General features: G+C 62.2%; 1 gene segment (V, D, J or C); it reads left to right on the top strand.

The window, feature by feature from the left end:
- The first annotated feature begins 13,248 nt into the window (after nt 1–13,248).
- On the top strand, nt 13,249–14,104 carry LOC139586997 (Ig heavy chain V region 914-like). The segment is given in 3 exon segments: nt 13,249–13,263; nt 13,396–13,785; nt 14,076–14,104. Coding segments are annotated over 3 exon segments (434 nt in total).
- The last annotated feature ends 313 nt before the right edge of the window (nt 14,105–14,417 follow it).

Below are 14,417 nucleotides of genomic sequence, written 5' to 3'. Positions count from 1 at the left end.
GGGCTGCCCTTCCTCCTCACCGGCCGGGATGTCCGGGGGCCGCTCCCTGGGTTTGGGGCTGGAATCCTCCCTTGGGCCTCCGGAGGAAAAACCCTTTTTTATCCCCCAAAAACAACGTGAAATTGTTGGGAAATTAAATTGCGCAAATTGATCTGGACCGAGGGCTCCACGCTGAGAGAGGCAGATGGGCCCAAGGGTGGATCCGCCTGGAACGTTCCATGGGTCAAGGGCAGGGTCAGGATCTGCAGGGACAACGGGCAGAGCTCGGTGACGCTGACCATGAACGGCCTCAAGGACGAGGATTCCGGGTCCTGTTCCTGTGCCAGGGATGCAGACGGTGACGGTGCTGATGGTGATGCTGGCTGGGAATGGGGTCATGGCCAGCGCCGTCAATACCACCAGCATAATAACCAGCACCAGCACCAGCAGATTTGGCACAGAAATAGGAGCCGGAATCCTCGTCCTTGAGGCTGTTCATGGTCAGCGTCACCGAGCTCTGCCCGTTGTCGCTGGAGATCCTGAACCGGCCCTTGACCGAGGGCGCGTAGCCGGTGTAACCAGCATTGTTGGTGATCCCCGCGACGAATTCCAGCCCCTGCCCGGGTCTCTGTCGATACCAGCCCATCCCAAATTTCCCGAAACTGAACCCGGATGCTCGGCAGAGGAGGCGCAGGGAGCCCCCGGGGGGCTGGAGGTGCCCCCGGGCTCCAGCAGGGTCACGGCCGCCCGCAGCCCCAAAGGGAACAAGGGGAGATGGGCACGAGAAACCTGATTGGTCCGGGGCCCCAAAGTGGGCGTGGCCTGCTGGGAAAAGGGACAGGACCCACCTGGGAGGAAGAGGATGAACTGCAAGGGTCCCAGTTTGGGGCCCAGGGTCAGGGTTTGGGTCCAGGGCTGAGCTTTGGCCGTGCCCATCTCCCCTTGTTCCCTTTGGGGCTGCGGGCGGCCGTGACCCTGCTGGAGCCCGGGGGCACCTCCAGCCCCCCGGGGGCTCCCTGCGCCTCCTCTGCCGAGCATCCGGCTTCGATTTTGGCAAATTTGGGATGGGCTGGTATCGACAGAGGCCTGGGCAGGCTCTGGAATACGTCGCAGATATCAGCAGCGATGGTGCTTACACCAGCTATGCGCCCTCGGTCAAGGGCCGGTTCAGGATCTCCAGGGACAACGGGCAGAGCTCGGTGACGCTGACCATGAACAGCCTCCAGGACGAGGATTCCGGCTCCTATTTCTGTGCCAAATCTCCCAATACTGGTAGCCCTGCTGCTGCTGCTTATGTTGACCATGCTGGTGGTGGCACCACCTCTGTCTGAGCCCCTCTTGTCCCCAAATCTCAGCCCTTGACCCCATTCTTGACCCTTTGCCCCAGATCTTCCCCATTTCCAGCACCACCAACAACTGAGACAGAGCCCTGAATGGCTCTGCCCCAAACCCAACCACTTTGGCCCCAAAACTGGCCCGATTCTGCCCCAAATCCCTACTTGGGGCTCCCGGCCGCAGCCGCTGGCCCAAACCTCCCCCGCTGTGCCCAGATCGGGGCCCTTTGGGCGCTTTTGGGGCGCGAGGCTGAGATGTGGGGCCAAGAGCTGAGTGTGGGGCCGGAGCCAGGGGAGGGTTTGGGGCCCATGGGGCAGCGTTGGTGCAAAGGGGGCAGGGCTGGGACCAAGGCTCGGGGTGAAGGTTTGGGGCCAATGGTTGAGTTTGGGGCTGGAGCAGGCGAGGGTTTGGGGTCAGTGCTGGCCATGGGGGGAAATGGGGACAAAGGGGCAGGGCTGGGGCAGGGGGTGAGGTTTGGGGGAAGGGTCTGGGGTTTGGGGACAGGTGGGGACACTGAGATGGGGATGGGGTCAAAATGATCATCAGCAGCACCACCCCAACTATTGCCAGCATCTTTGGCGCAGAAATAGGAGCCGGAATCCTCGTCCTTGAGGCCGTTCATGGTCAGCGTCACCGAGCTCTGCCCGATGTCCCTGGAGATCGTGAACCGGCCCTTGACCGAATCCGCGTACCAGGTGCTGCCGTACCTGTTGATCGCTGCGACCGATTCCAGCCCCTGCCCGGGCCTCTGTCGAACCCATTCCATGGCAAAATTGCCAAAATCGAAGCCGGATGCTCGGCAGAGGAGGCGCAGGGAGCCCCCGGGGGGCTGGAGGTGCCCCCGGGCTCCAGCAGGGTCACGGCCGCTCCCCCAGCCCCAAACCTTCGCTGCTTCTGCCCCAAATTCCCTTGGCCTGGCCCCAAATCTCCAACAGAGGTTTCCTGCGTGGAAAATTTCCTTAAACCCTGCAATGAGCCCCGATCCAGCCATTGATTAATTGGACACCTCCTCCTGACTTTGGCACGGCCTCATCCCCATCTCCCCTTGTTCCCTTTGGGGCTGCGGGCGGCCGTGACCCTGCTGGAGCCCGGGGGCACCTCCAGCCCCCCGGGGGCTCCCTGCGCCTCCTCTGCCGAGGCTCCGGGTTCAGTTTCGGGAATTTTGGGATGTACTGGATCCGCCAGAGGCCTGGGCAGGGGCTGGAGTTCATTGCAGGGATCACCAACAATGCTGGTTGGACCGGCTACGCGCCGTCGGTCAAGGGCCGGTTCACGATCTCCAGGGACATCGGGCAGAGCTCGGTGACGCTGACCATGAACAGCCTCAAGGACGAGGATTCCGGCTCCTATTTCTGCGCCAGATCTGTCCCTGGTTACTATAATTATGGTGCTGGTTATATCCGGGCGCTGGCCCCTGCTCCCCACCTGTCCCCATTCCCCAGATCCTTCCCTCCAACCCTTGGCCCCATTGTTGACCCCCACGGACCGAAATCTGGCCCTTTTTGGCCCCAAATCTCGACCGTTTGCACCCAGGTTTGGGGATCTTGGTTGAGCCTTGGAGCCAAGAGCTGAGGTTTGGGGCCAGGAGCTGAGACTGGGGCAGAGCCCGTTCAGGGCTGGGACACGGGGACAGGAATGGGGTCAGGGCTCAGGGTGAGGGGAAGGGTCTGGGACACGGGGACAGGAGGGGGACACGGGGATGGGGTCAAAATGATAGGCAACAGTCTCCCAACCAGTTCCATCATCAACAGCAGATCTGGCACAGAAATAGGAGCCGGAATCCTCGTCCTTGAGGCTGTTCATGGTCAGCGTCACCGAGCTCTGCCCGTTGTCCCTGGAGATCCTGAACCGGCCCTTGACCAATGGGGCGTACGCGGTACTGCCACTGGTGGTGATCCCCGCGAGCCACTCCAGCCCCTGCCCGGGCCTCTGGCGGATCCAGTACAGGGTGGAACCTCTAAAACTGAACCCGGATGCTCGGCAGAGGAGGCGCAGGGAGCCCCCGGGGGGCTGGAGGTGCCCCCGGGCTCCAGCAGGGTCACGGCCGCCCGCAGCCCCAAAGGGAACAAGGGGAGATGGGCACAAGAAACCTGATTGGTCCAGGGCCTCCAAGTGGGCGTGGCCTGCTGGGAAAAGGGGGCGGGACCCACGTGGGAGGAGGAGGATGAACGGCAAGGTTCCCAGTTTGGGGCCCAGGGTCAGGGTTTGGGTCCAGGGCTGAGCTTTGGCCGTGCCCATCTCCCCTTGTTCCCTTTGGGGCTGCGGGCGGCCGTGACCCTGCTGGAGCCCGGGGGCACCTCCAGCCCCCCGGGGGCTCCCTGCGCCTCCTCTGCCGCGGCTCTGGGTTCGATTTCGGGAAATTTGGGATGGGCTGGGCCCGCCAAAGGCCTGGGCAGGGGCTGGAATACGTCGCCAGTATCAGCAGCGGTGGCGGCACCGACTACGCGCCCTCGGTGCAGGGCCGGTTCACGATCTCGAGGGACAACGGGCAGAGCTCGGTGACGCTGACCATGAACAGCCTCAAGGACGAGGATTCCGGCTCCTATTTCTGTGCCAAACATGCCGATGTTCACTATGATAATCCTGCTGCTGAGGGTTTTGACCCTGTCCATGTCCCCGTTTCCCCTCCTGTCCCTGTTCCCCAGACCCTTTCCCCAAAGCCCAAGCCCTGACCCCATTCCTGACCCTCTGCCCCAGCCCTGCTCTGGCCCTGCCCCAAATGTCACCTCTGGGCCACACTCAGTGCCCTTGTTCTCCAAATTATATTCAATTTTTCAAAATTTTGGACAAAGGTTCAGTTATGGTGTCAAGATTTTTAATTTTGGCCCAAAAGTCCCGATGTGAGGCCAACGGGCCAGATTTGGGTGCGTGGCTGTGACTCGGTGCCAGCAGGGGAGATTTGGGGTAAAACTGGACAAGTCTGGGGGCAACGGTTGGGATTTGGGGGCCAAGGCTGAGCTGAGCGTGGAACCGGCCCTGATTTGGGGCCAGGAGCTGAGATTTGGGGCAGAGCCCGTTCACAGCTGGGACACAGGGACAGGAACGGGGTCAGGGCTTGGGGTGTGGGGGAAGCGTCTGGGGAACGGGGACAGGGACAGGGCCGAGAACACCATCACCAACATCAGCACCAGAAGCGGCACAACAACTGTAAACACCCTTGGCACAGAAATAGGAGCCGGAATCCTCATCCTTGAGGCTGTTCATGGTCAGCGTCACCGAGCTCTGCCCGTTGTCCCTGGAGATCCTGAACCGGCCCTTGACTGAGGGCGCGTAGCCAATGTTGCCACCATCGTTGCTGATCCCTGCCATGAATTCCAGCCCCTGCCCAGGCCTCTGGCGCATCCAGCCCATATTGAATTTCCCAAAATCAAACCCGGATGCGCGGCAGAGGAGGCGCAGGGAGCCCCCGGGGGGCTGGAGGTGCCCCCGGGCTCCAGCAGGGTCACGGCCGCCCCCAGCCCCAAAGGGAACAAGGGGAGATGGGGATGAGGCCGTGCCAAAGTCAGGAGGAGGTGTCCCATTAATCAATGGTGGATCGGGGCTCATTGCAGGGTTTAAGGAAATTTTCCATACAGGAAACCTCTGCTGGAGATTTGGGGCCAGGCCAAGGGAATTTGGGGCAGAAGCAGGGAAGGTTTGGGGCTGGGGGAGCGGCCGTGACCCTGCTGGAGCCCGGGGGCACCTCCAGCCCCCCGGGGGTTCCCTGCGCCTCCTCTGCCGAGCATCCGGGTTCAGTTTTGGGAGTTTTGCCATGAGCTGGGTCTGCCAGAGGCCCGGGCAGGGGCTGGAATACATCGCAGATATCAGCAGCAGTGGCAGCACCTTCTACGCATCCTCGGTCAAGGGCCGGTTCAGGATCTCCAGGGACAACGGGCAGAGCTCGGTGACGCTGACCATGAACAGCCTCAAGGACGAGGATTCCGCCGTCTATTTCTGTGCCAAATATTCTAGTCCTGGTACTTGTACTGCTTGTGTTGACCATGCCGGTGGTGCCACCCCTGTCTGAGCCCCTCTTGTCCCCACTCCCCAGACCCTTCCCCCAAATCTCAGCCCCTGACCCCATTCTTGACCCTTTGCCCCAGGTCTCCCCCATTTCCACCAATGGCGACCAAAGACCCCAAACCCCAACTGGTTCTGCCCCAAACCCAACCGCTTTGGCCCCAAAACTCGCCCGATTCTGCCCCAAATCCCCACTTGGGGCCCCAAACCTCAGCCCTTGGCCATTGATCCTCCTCCAGCCTCTGCACCAAAGCTCAGCGCTGGGCCCGGGGCTGGGGACACGAATTCGGTCACCAGGAGTGGGGACGAGGGCTGGGACTGGGGGCAGGGTCTGGGCTTTGGGGACATTTGGGGACACAGCGATGGGTGCTGGGCTAAATGCCCCACAACCAGCCCAGCACCGTCACTGCAACCAGCAGGAGCAGCACCGTAATCATCAGCAGATTTGGCACAGAAATAGGAGCCGGAATCCTCGTCCTTGAGGCTGTTCATGGTCAGCGTCACCGAGCTCTGCCCGTTGTCCCTCGAGATCGTGAACCGGCCCTTGACCGAGGGCGCGTAGAAGGTGCCACCAGTGTCATGGATCCCGGCGAGCCACTCCAGCCCCTGCCCGGGCCTTTGGCGGATCCAGAACATCCCAAATTTCCCAAAATCAAACCCGGAGCTGCGGCAGAGGAGGCGCAGGGAGCCCCCGGGGGGCTGGAGGTGCCCCCGGGCTCCAGCAGGGTCACGGCCGCTCCCCCAGCCCCAAACCTTCGCTGCTTCTGCCCCAAATTCCCTTGGCCTGGCCCCAAATCTCCAACAGAGGTTTCCTGCATGGAAAATTTCCTTAAACCCTGCAATGAGCCCCGATCCAGCCATTGATTAATTGGACACCTCCTCCTGACTTTGGCACGGCCTCATCCCCATCTCCCCTTGTTCCCTTTGGGGCTGGGGGCGGCCGTGACCCTGCTGGAGCCCAGGGGCACCTCCAGCCCCCCGGGGGCTCCCTGCGCCTCCTCTGCCGCACATCCGGGTTCAGTTTTGGGAATTTTGGCATGCAGTGGGTCCGCCAGAGACATGGGCAGGGGCTGGAGTGGCTCGCAGGGATCTGGAGCGATGGTTCCGGCACCGGCTACGCGCCCTCGGTGCAGGGCCGGTTCAGGATCTCCAGGGACATCGGGCAGAGCTCGGTGACGCTGACCATGAACAGCCTCAAGGACGAGGATTCTGGGACCTATTTCTGCGCCAAATCTACTGGTGCTGGTGCTTTTTGGGGTGCTTATGGTGCTGCTGATATTGACTGCGCCGGCCATGACGCCATGACCCCATTCCCAGCCAGCACCACCATCAGCACCGTCACCGTCTGCATCCCTGGCACAGGAACAGGACCCGGAATCCTCGTCCGTGAGGCCGTTCATGGTCAGCGTCACCGAGCTCTGCCCGTGGTCCCTGCAGATCCTGACCCTGCCCTTGACCCATGGAACGTTCCAGGCGAATCCCCCCTTGGGCCCATCTGCCTCTCTCAGCGTGGAGCCCTCGGTCCAGATCAATTTGAGCAATTTAATTTCCCAACACTTTCCTGTGGTTTTTGGGGGGATAAAAAAGGGTTTTTCCTGCAGAGCCCCAAGGGAGGATTTCAGCCCCAAACCCAGGGAGCGGCCCCCGGACATCCCGGCCGGTGAGGAGGAAGGGCAGCCCCAGGTGGGAGGAGGAGGAGGAGGAGGAGGAGAAGATGCCTCGATTTTGGGGCTCCCCCCAGTTCCTCCCTGGCAGCTGCCGGGGCGCGGCCGGGGCAGGAAAGGAAACAGAAAGTTCCTGGTTTGGGTCGTTTTTAGCGCCGGTGTTTGACAGAGGGGAGTTCAGCTGCCGGGCGCCTCAGCAGAGCCGCAGCTGCACAAAAAGCTTTGGGCCCAAAGCGCCCCGGGCTGAGCCCCATGGCGAGCTGGGAGGGAGGGGAAGGGCCAGAGCGGGGAGAAATGGGCAAAAAACTGGGGGGAAGCCCTGGGTTGGAGCAGCCGGGGCGGAGTTTGGGGGAAAATGGTGAAGATTTGAGAAACGGGGCTGGGAATTGAGGGAAGGATCAGAGGATTTGGGGATTCTTGGGAACAGAGAGGAGAGGGCCTGGGGCCAGAACCACCATCAACACCATAACCAGCAGCAGCAGGATAAACACAACCACTGCTGAAACATTTGGCGCAGAAATAGGAGCCGGAATCCTCGTCCTTGAGGCTGTTCATGGTCAGCGTCACCGAGCTCTGCCCGTTGTCCCTGGAGATCCTAAACCGGCCCTTGACCGAGGGCGCGTAGCTGGTGCTGGAACCATCGCTCCTGATCCCCGCGACGTATTCCAGCCCCTGCCTGGGCCTCTGGCGGATCCAGAACATGGTGAAACTGCCGAAACTGAACCCGGAGCCGCGGCAGAGGAGGCGCAGGGAGCCCCCGGGGGGCTGGAGGTGCCCCCGGGCTCCAGCAGGGTCACGGCCGCCCGCAGCCCCAAAGGGAACAAGGGGAGATGGGCACGGCCAAAGCTCAGCCCTGGACCCAAACCCTGACCCTGGGCCCCAAACTGGGACCCTTGCAGTTCATCCTCCTCCTCCCAGCTGGGTCCTGCCCCCTTTTCCAAGCAGGCCACGCCCACTTTGAGGCCCTCGGCCAATCAGATTTATCATGGCCATCTCCCCTTTTTCCCTTTGGGGCTGCGGGCGGCCGTGACCCTGCTGGAGCCCGGGGGCACCTCCAGCCCCCCGGGGGCTCCCTGCGCCTCCTCTGCCGAGCATCCGGCTTCGATTTTGGGAAATTTGGGATGCAATGGATCCGCCAGAGACCTGGGCAGGGGCTGGAATGGGTTGCAGGGATCCAAAGCGATGGTGGCAACCCCAGGTACGCGCCCTCGGTGCAGGGCCGGTTCAGGATCTCCAGGGACAATGGGCAGAGCTCGGTGACGCTGACCATGAACAGCCTCAAGGACGAGGATTCCGCCGTCTATTTCTGTGCCAAATGTGATTTTTCTGGCTGTGATTATGAAGCTTATCGTATTGGCGTTGGTTTCACCCCGGCCTTTGTTGTTGGGTTCCCAAATGTCCCCAAACCCCAGACCCTTCCCCCAAACCTCACCCCCTGCCCCAGCCCTGCCCCTTTGTCCCCATTTCCCCCCATGGCCAGCACTGACCCCAAACCCTCGCCTGCTCCAGCCCCAAACTCAACCATTGGCCCCAAACCTTCACCCCGAGCCTTGGTCCCAGCCCTGCCCCCTTTGCACCAACGCTGCCCCATGGGCCCCAAACCCTCCCCTGGCTCCGGCCCCACACTCAGCTCTGGGCCCCACATCTCAGCCTCGCGCCGCGAGTTTTGGGGCCAAAGCAGTTGGGTTTGGGGCAGAACCAGTTGGGGTTTGGGGTCTTTGGTCGCCATTGGTGGAAATGGGGGAGACCTGGGGCAAAGGGTCAAGAATGGGGTCAGGGGCTGAGATTTGGGGGAAGGGTCTGGGGATTGGGGACAAGAGGGGCTCAGACAGGGGCGGCGACACCACCGGCATGGGCAATATAAGCAGCAGCAGCATCAGCACCCCAACCAGCGACAGCGGGTTTGGCACAGAAATAGACGGCGGAATCCTCGTCCTTGAGGCTGTTCATGGTCAGCGTCACCGAGCTCTGCCCGTTGTCCCTGGAGATCGTGAAACGGCCCCGCACCGAGGGCGCGTATTCGGTGTTGGAACCATCGCTCCTGATCCATGCAACGAATTCCAGGCCCTGCCCAGGCCTCTGGCGGATCCATTGCATGGCAAAATTCCCAAAATCAAAGCCGGATGCTTGGCAGAGGAGGCGCAGGGAGCCCCCGGGGGGCTGGAGGTGCCCCCGGGCTCCAGCAGGGTCACGGCCGCCCGCAGCCCCAAAGGGAACAAGGGGAGATGGGCACGGCCAAAGCTCAGCCCTGGACCCAAACCCTGACCCTGGGCCCCAAACTGGGACCCTTGCAGTTCATCCTCCTCCTCCCACGTGGGTCCTGCCCCGTTTCCCAGCAGGCCACACCCACTTTGGGGCTCTGAACCAATCAGGTTTTTCGTGCCCATCTCCCCTTGTTCCCTTTGGGGCTGCGGGCGGCCGTGACCCTGCTGGAGCCCGGGGGCACCTCCAGCCCCCCGGGGGCTCCCTGCGCCTCCTCTGCCAAGCATCCGGGTTCAGTTTTGGACAATTTGGGATGGGCTGGTATCGACAGAGGCCTGGACAGGGGCTGGAGTTCATTGCACAGATCAACACTGCTGGCACCACCCACTATGGCGAATTGGTCAAGGGCCGGTTCAGGATCTCCAGGGACAACGGGCAGAGCTCGGTGACGCTGACCATGAACAGCCTCAAGGACGAGGATTCCGGCTCCTATTTCTGCGCCAAGGATTCTTATGGTGGCTGGAACGCTGCCCATGCCATGGCTTTAACTCCCGGAGGCTGCGTTGGTGTTTGGGGTTCTGTCCCCATCCCTGTCCCCAGACCCTTCCCCCAAACCTCCCAGACCCAACCCCGAGCCTTTGGTCCCAGCCCTGCCCCCTTTGCACCAACGCTGCCCCATGGGCCCCAAACCCTCCCCTGGTTCCGGCCCCACACTCAGCTCTTGGCCCCAAATCTCAGCCTCGCGCCCCAAAAGCGCCCAAAGGGCCCCGATCTGGGCACAGCGGGGGAGGTTTGGGGCAGCGGCTGCGGCCGGGAGCCCCAAGTGGGGATTTGGGGCAGAATCGGGCGAGTTTTGGGGCCAAACCGGTTGGGTTTGGGGCAGAACCAGTTGGGGTTTGGGGTCTTTGGTCACCATTGGTGGAAATGGGGGAGACCTGGGGCAAAGGGAGAAGAATGGGGTCAGGGGCTGAGATTTGGGGGAAGGGTCTGGGGAGTGGGGACAAGAGGGGCTCAGACAGGGGTGGCGACACCACCGGCATGGGCAATATAAGCAGCAGCATCAGCACCCCAATAACCAGCACCAGCATCAGCAGCTTTGGCACAGAAATAGATGGCGGAATCCTCGTCCTTGAGGCTGTTCATGGTCAGCGTCACCGAGCTCTGCCCGTTGTCCCTGGAGATCGTGAACCGGCCCTTGAACGATGACGGGTATCTGGTTTCACCATCGTAGTCAATCCCTGCGACGTATTCCAGCCCCTGCCCAGGCCTTTGGCGGATCCACATTAGACTGGTTTGTCCAAAACTGAACCCGGAGCCGCGGCAGAGGAGGCGCAGGGAGCCCCCGGGGGGCTGGAGGTGGCCCTGGGCTCCAGCAGGGTCACGGCCGCCCGCAGCCCCAAAGGGAACAAGGGGAGATGGGCACGGCCAAAGCTCAGCCCTGGACCCAAACCCTGACCCTGGGCCCCAAACTGGGACCCTTGCAGTTCATCCTCCTCCTCCCGGGTGGGTCCTGCCCCTTTTCCCTGCAGGCCACACCCACTTTGGGGCCCCCGACCAATCAGGTTTCTCGTGCCCATCTCCCCTTGTTCCCTTTGGGGCTGGGGGAGCGGCCGTGACCCTGCTGGAGCCCGGGGGCACCTCCAGCCCCCCGGGGGCTCCCTGCGCCTCCTCTGCCGCGGCTCCGGCTTCGATTTCAGCCGTTCTGATCTGCACTGGATCCGCCAGAGGCCCGGGCAGGGGCTGGAATGGGTCGCAGCCATCGACAGCCACGGCGGCTCCTACCAGGCGCCCTCACTGCGGGGCCAGGTCAGCATCTCCAGGGACAAAGGGCAGAGCTCCATGGCCCTGACCATGAACGGCCTCAAGGACGAGGATTCCGGCTCCTATTTCTGCGCCAAAGAGTCCAGTGCTAACATTGCTGCTGGGGCCCTGGAATCTATTGACCCTGGCCCCATGAGTCCCCACCTGTCCCCATTCCCCAGGTGCTTCCCTCCAACCCCTGGCCCCATTGTTGACCCCCACGGACCCAAATCTGGCCCTTTTTGGCCTCAAATCTCGACCATTCACACCCAGGGTTGGGGACCTTGGTTGAGCCTTGGAGCCAAGAGCTGAGGTTTGGGGCCAGGAGCTGAGATTGGGGCAGAGCCAGTGCAGGGTTGGGACACGGGGACAGGGATGGGGTCAGGGCTTGGGGTGTGGGGAAGGGTCTGGGACACGGGGACAGGGGGGGACACGGGGACAGCGGTCAATATTATAAGCAACAGCATAACCCCAACCAGCAGCAGAACCCTTGGCACAGAAATAGGAGCCGGAATCCTCGTCCTTGAGGCTGTTCATGGTCAGCGTCACCGAGCTCTGCCCGTTGTCCCTCGAGATCGTGAATCGACCCTTGACCGAGGATGCGTAGTCGGTGCCGCCACCATTGCTGTTGATACTGGCGACGTATTCCAGCCCCTGCCCGGGCCTCTGGCGGACCCAGCCCATCCCAAAGTTCCCGAAACTGAACCCGGATGCTCGGCAGAGGAGGCGCAGGGAGCCCCCGGGGGGCTGGAGGTGCCCCCGGGCTCCAGCAGGGTCACGGCCGCTCCCCCAGCCCCAAACCTTCGCTGCTTCTGCCCCAAATTCCCTTGGCCTGGCCCCAAATCTCCAGCAGTGGTTTCCTGCATGGAAAATTTCCTTAAACCCTGCAATGAGCCCCGATCCACCATTGATTAATTGGACACCTCCTCCTGACTTTGGCACGGCCTCATCCCCATCTCCCCTTGTTCCCTTTGGGGCTGCGGGCGGCCGTGACCCTGCTGGAGCCCGGGGGCACCTCCAGCCCCCCGGGGGCTCCCTGCACCTCCTCTGCTGCGCATCCGGCTTCGATTTTGGCAATTTTGCCATGGAATGGGTTCGACAGAGGCCCGGGCAGGGGCTGGAGTGGGTCGCAGCGATCAACAGGTACGGCAGCACCTGGTACGCGGATTCGGTCAAGGGCCGGTTCACGATGTCCAGGGACATCGGGCAGAGCTCGGTGACGCTGACCATGAACGGCCTCAAGGACGAGGATTCCGGCTCCTATTTCTGCGCCAAAGATGCTGGCAATAGTTGGGGTGGTGCTGCTGATGATCATTGTGACCGCAGCCCCATCTCAGTGTCCCCACCTGTCCCCAAACCCCAGACCCTTCCCCCAAACCTCACCCCCTGCCCCAGCCCTGCCCCTTTGTCCCCATTTCCCCCCATGGCCAGCACTGACCCCAAACCCTCGCCTGCTCCAGCCCCAAACTCAACCATTGGCCCCAAACCTTCACCCCGAGCCTTGGTCCCAGCCCTGCCCCCTTTGCACCAACGCTGCCCCATGGGCCCCAAACCCTCCCCTGGCTCCCGCCCCACACTCAGCTCTTGGCCCCACATCTCAGCCTCGCGCCCCAAAAGCGCCCAAAGGGCCCCGATCTGGGCACAGCGGGGGAGGTTTGGGCCAGCGGCTGCGGCCGGGAGCCCCAAGTGGGGATTTGGGGCAGAATCGGGCGAGTTTTGGGGCCAAACCCGTTGGGTTTGGGGCAGAACCAGTCGGGGTTTGGGGTCTTTGGTCGCCATTGGTGGAAATGGGGGAGACCTGGGGCAAAGGGTCAAGAATGGGGTCAGGGGCTGAGATTTGGGGGAAGGGTCTGGGGAGTGGGGACTGGAGGGGCTCAGACAGGGGCGGCGACACCACCAGCATGGGCAATATAAGCAGCAAAAGGACCAGCACGAACACGAGCACCCTTGGCACAGAAATAGGTGACGGAATCCTCGTCCTTGAGGCTGTTCATGGTCAGCGTCACCGAGCTCTGCCCGTTGTCCCTGGAGATCCTGAACCGGCCCTGCACCGAGGGCGCGTAGCTGGTGTCACCACCATTGCTGCTGATACTTGCCACGAATTCCAGCCCCTGCCCAGGCCTCTGGCGGATCCAGAACATCCAAAAACTCCCAAAATCGAAGCCGGAGCCTCGGCAGAGGAGGCGCAGGGAGCCCCCGGGGGGCTGGAGGTGCCCCCGGGCTCCAGCAGGGTCACGGCCGCCCGCAGCCCCAAAGGGAACAAGGGGAGATGGGCACGGCCAAAGCTCAGCCCTGGACCCAAACCCTGACCCTGGGCCCCAAACTGGGACCCTTGCAGTTCATCCTCCTCCTCCCACGTGGGTCCTGCCCCGTTTCCCAGCAGGCCACACCCACTTTGGGGCTCTGAACCAATCAGGTTTTTCGTGCCCATCTCCCCTTGTTCCCTTTGGGGCTGCGGGCGGCCGTGACCCTGCTGGAGCCCGGGGGCACCTCCAGCCCCCCGGGGGCTCCCTGCGCCTCCTCTGCCGCGGCTCCGGCTTCGATTTCGGGAAATTTGGGATGGGCTGGATGCGCCAGAGGCCCGGGCAGGGGCTGGAATTCGTGGCCAGTATCAGCAGCGATGGTGGCAGCACCGGCTACGCGGATTCGGTCAAGGGCCGGTTCACGATCTCCAGGGACAACGGGCAGAGCTCGGTGACGCTGACCATGAACAGCCTCAAGGACGAGGATTCCGGCTCCTATTTCTGTGCCAAACGCAGCAATGCTTATGCTGCTAATGCAGTTACTGGTGCTGTTTTTGCCGTCGGTGCTGGTGGTGACCATGACCGTTGCCAAACGTCTCCAATCCCAGCGATCCTTCCCCAAATCCCAGCCCTTCCCCTCAAATCATCACCATTTTCCCCCAAACTCTGCCCCTGCTGCCCCAAATCTTTGCTTCCCCCCAGTTTTGCCCATTTCACCCAAATCTTCTCCAGCTCCCTGGGCCCTGATTGGTCGAGCCTGTGCAGAGGCGGGGCCGGCAGGAGTGTTTCAGTGTCAGAGCCGGGGCTGGGCCGGAGCCTTGGCCAAACTCCCCGGATTTTTGGTGGTTTTTAGGGGTGAAATCCTGCGGGTTTGGGGCGTGAGGGGAAATCTCCATTTGGGATTTTTCCATGGGCCGGGGCAGAGCCAAGGTGCCCCAGTTCAAGCCCGGGATTGCAGCGTCTGGGCCCGGCCAGGAACGTGTCAGGATTTGGGGCAAAAGTGGGAAATTTTGGGGATGAAGGCTGGAACTGGAGGACGTGGGGGAAGGTTTGGGGCCAAGAGCTGAATTTTAGGGTCAGTGGTCAAATTTTGTGCCGAATAAGGAGAAAGAGTCAAGAATGTGGACAACGTCTGAGGTTTGGTTGAAAAATTGAGAGTTTGGGGACTCTGCCATGGGAAGGGAGCAAAAAACGA

Source organism: Agelaius tricolor, unplaced genomic scaffold, assembly GCF_023055355.1.
Source record: "Agelaius tricolor isolate 1412-34295 unplaced genomic scaffold, bAgeTri1.0.p SCAF_164, whole genome shotgun sequence".
Taxonomy (NCBI): Eukaryota; Metazoa; Chordata; class Aves; order Passeriformes; family Icteridae; genus Agelaius; species Agelaius tricolor.
This window is presented reverse-complemented; position numbering and strand designations above follow the sequence as displayed.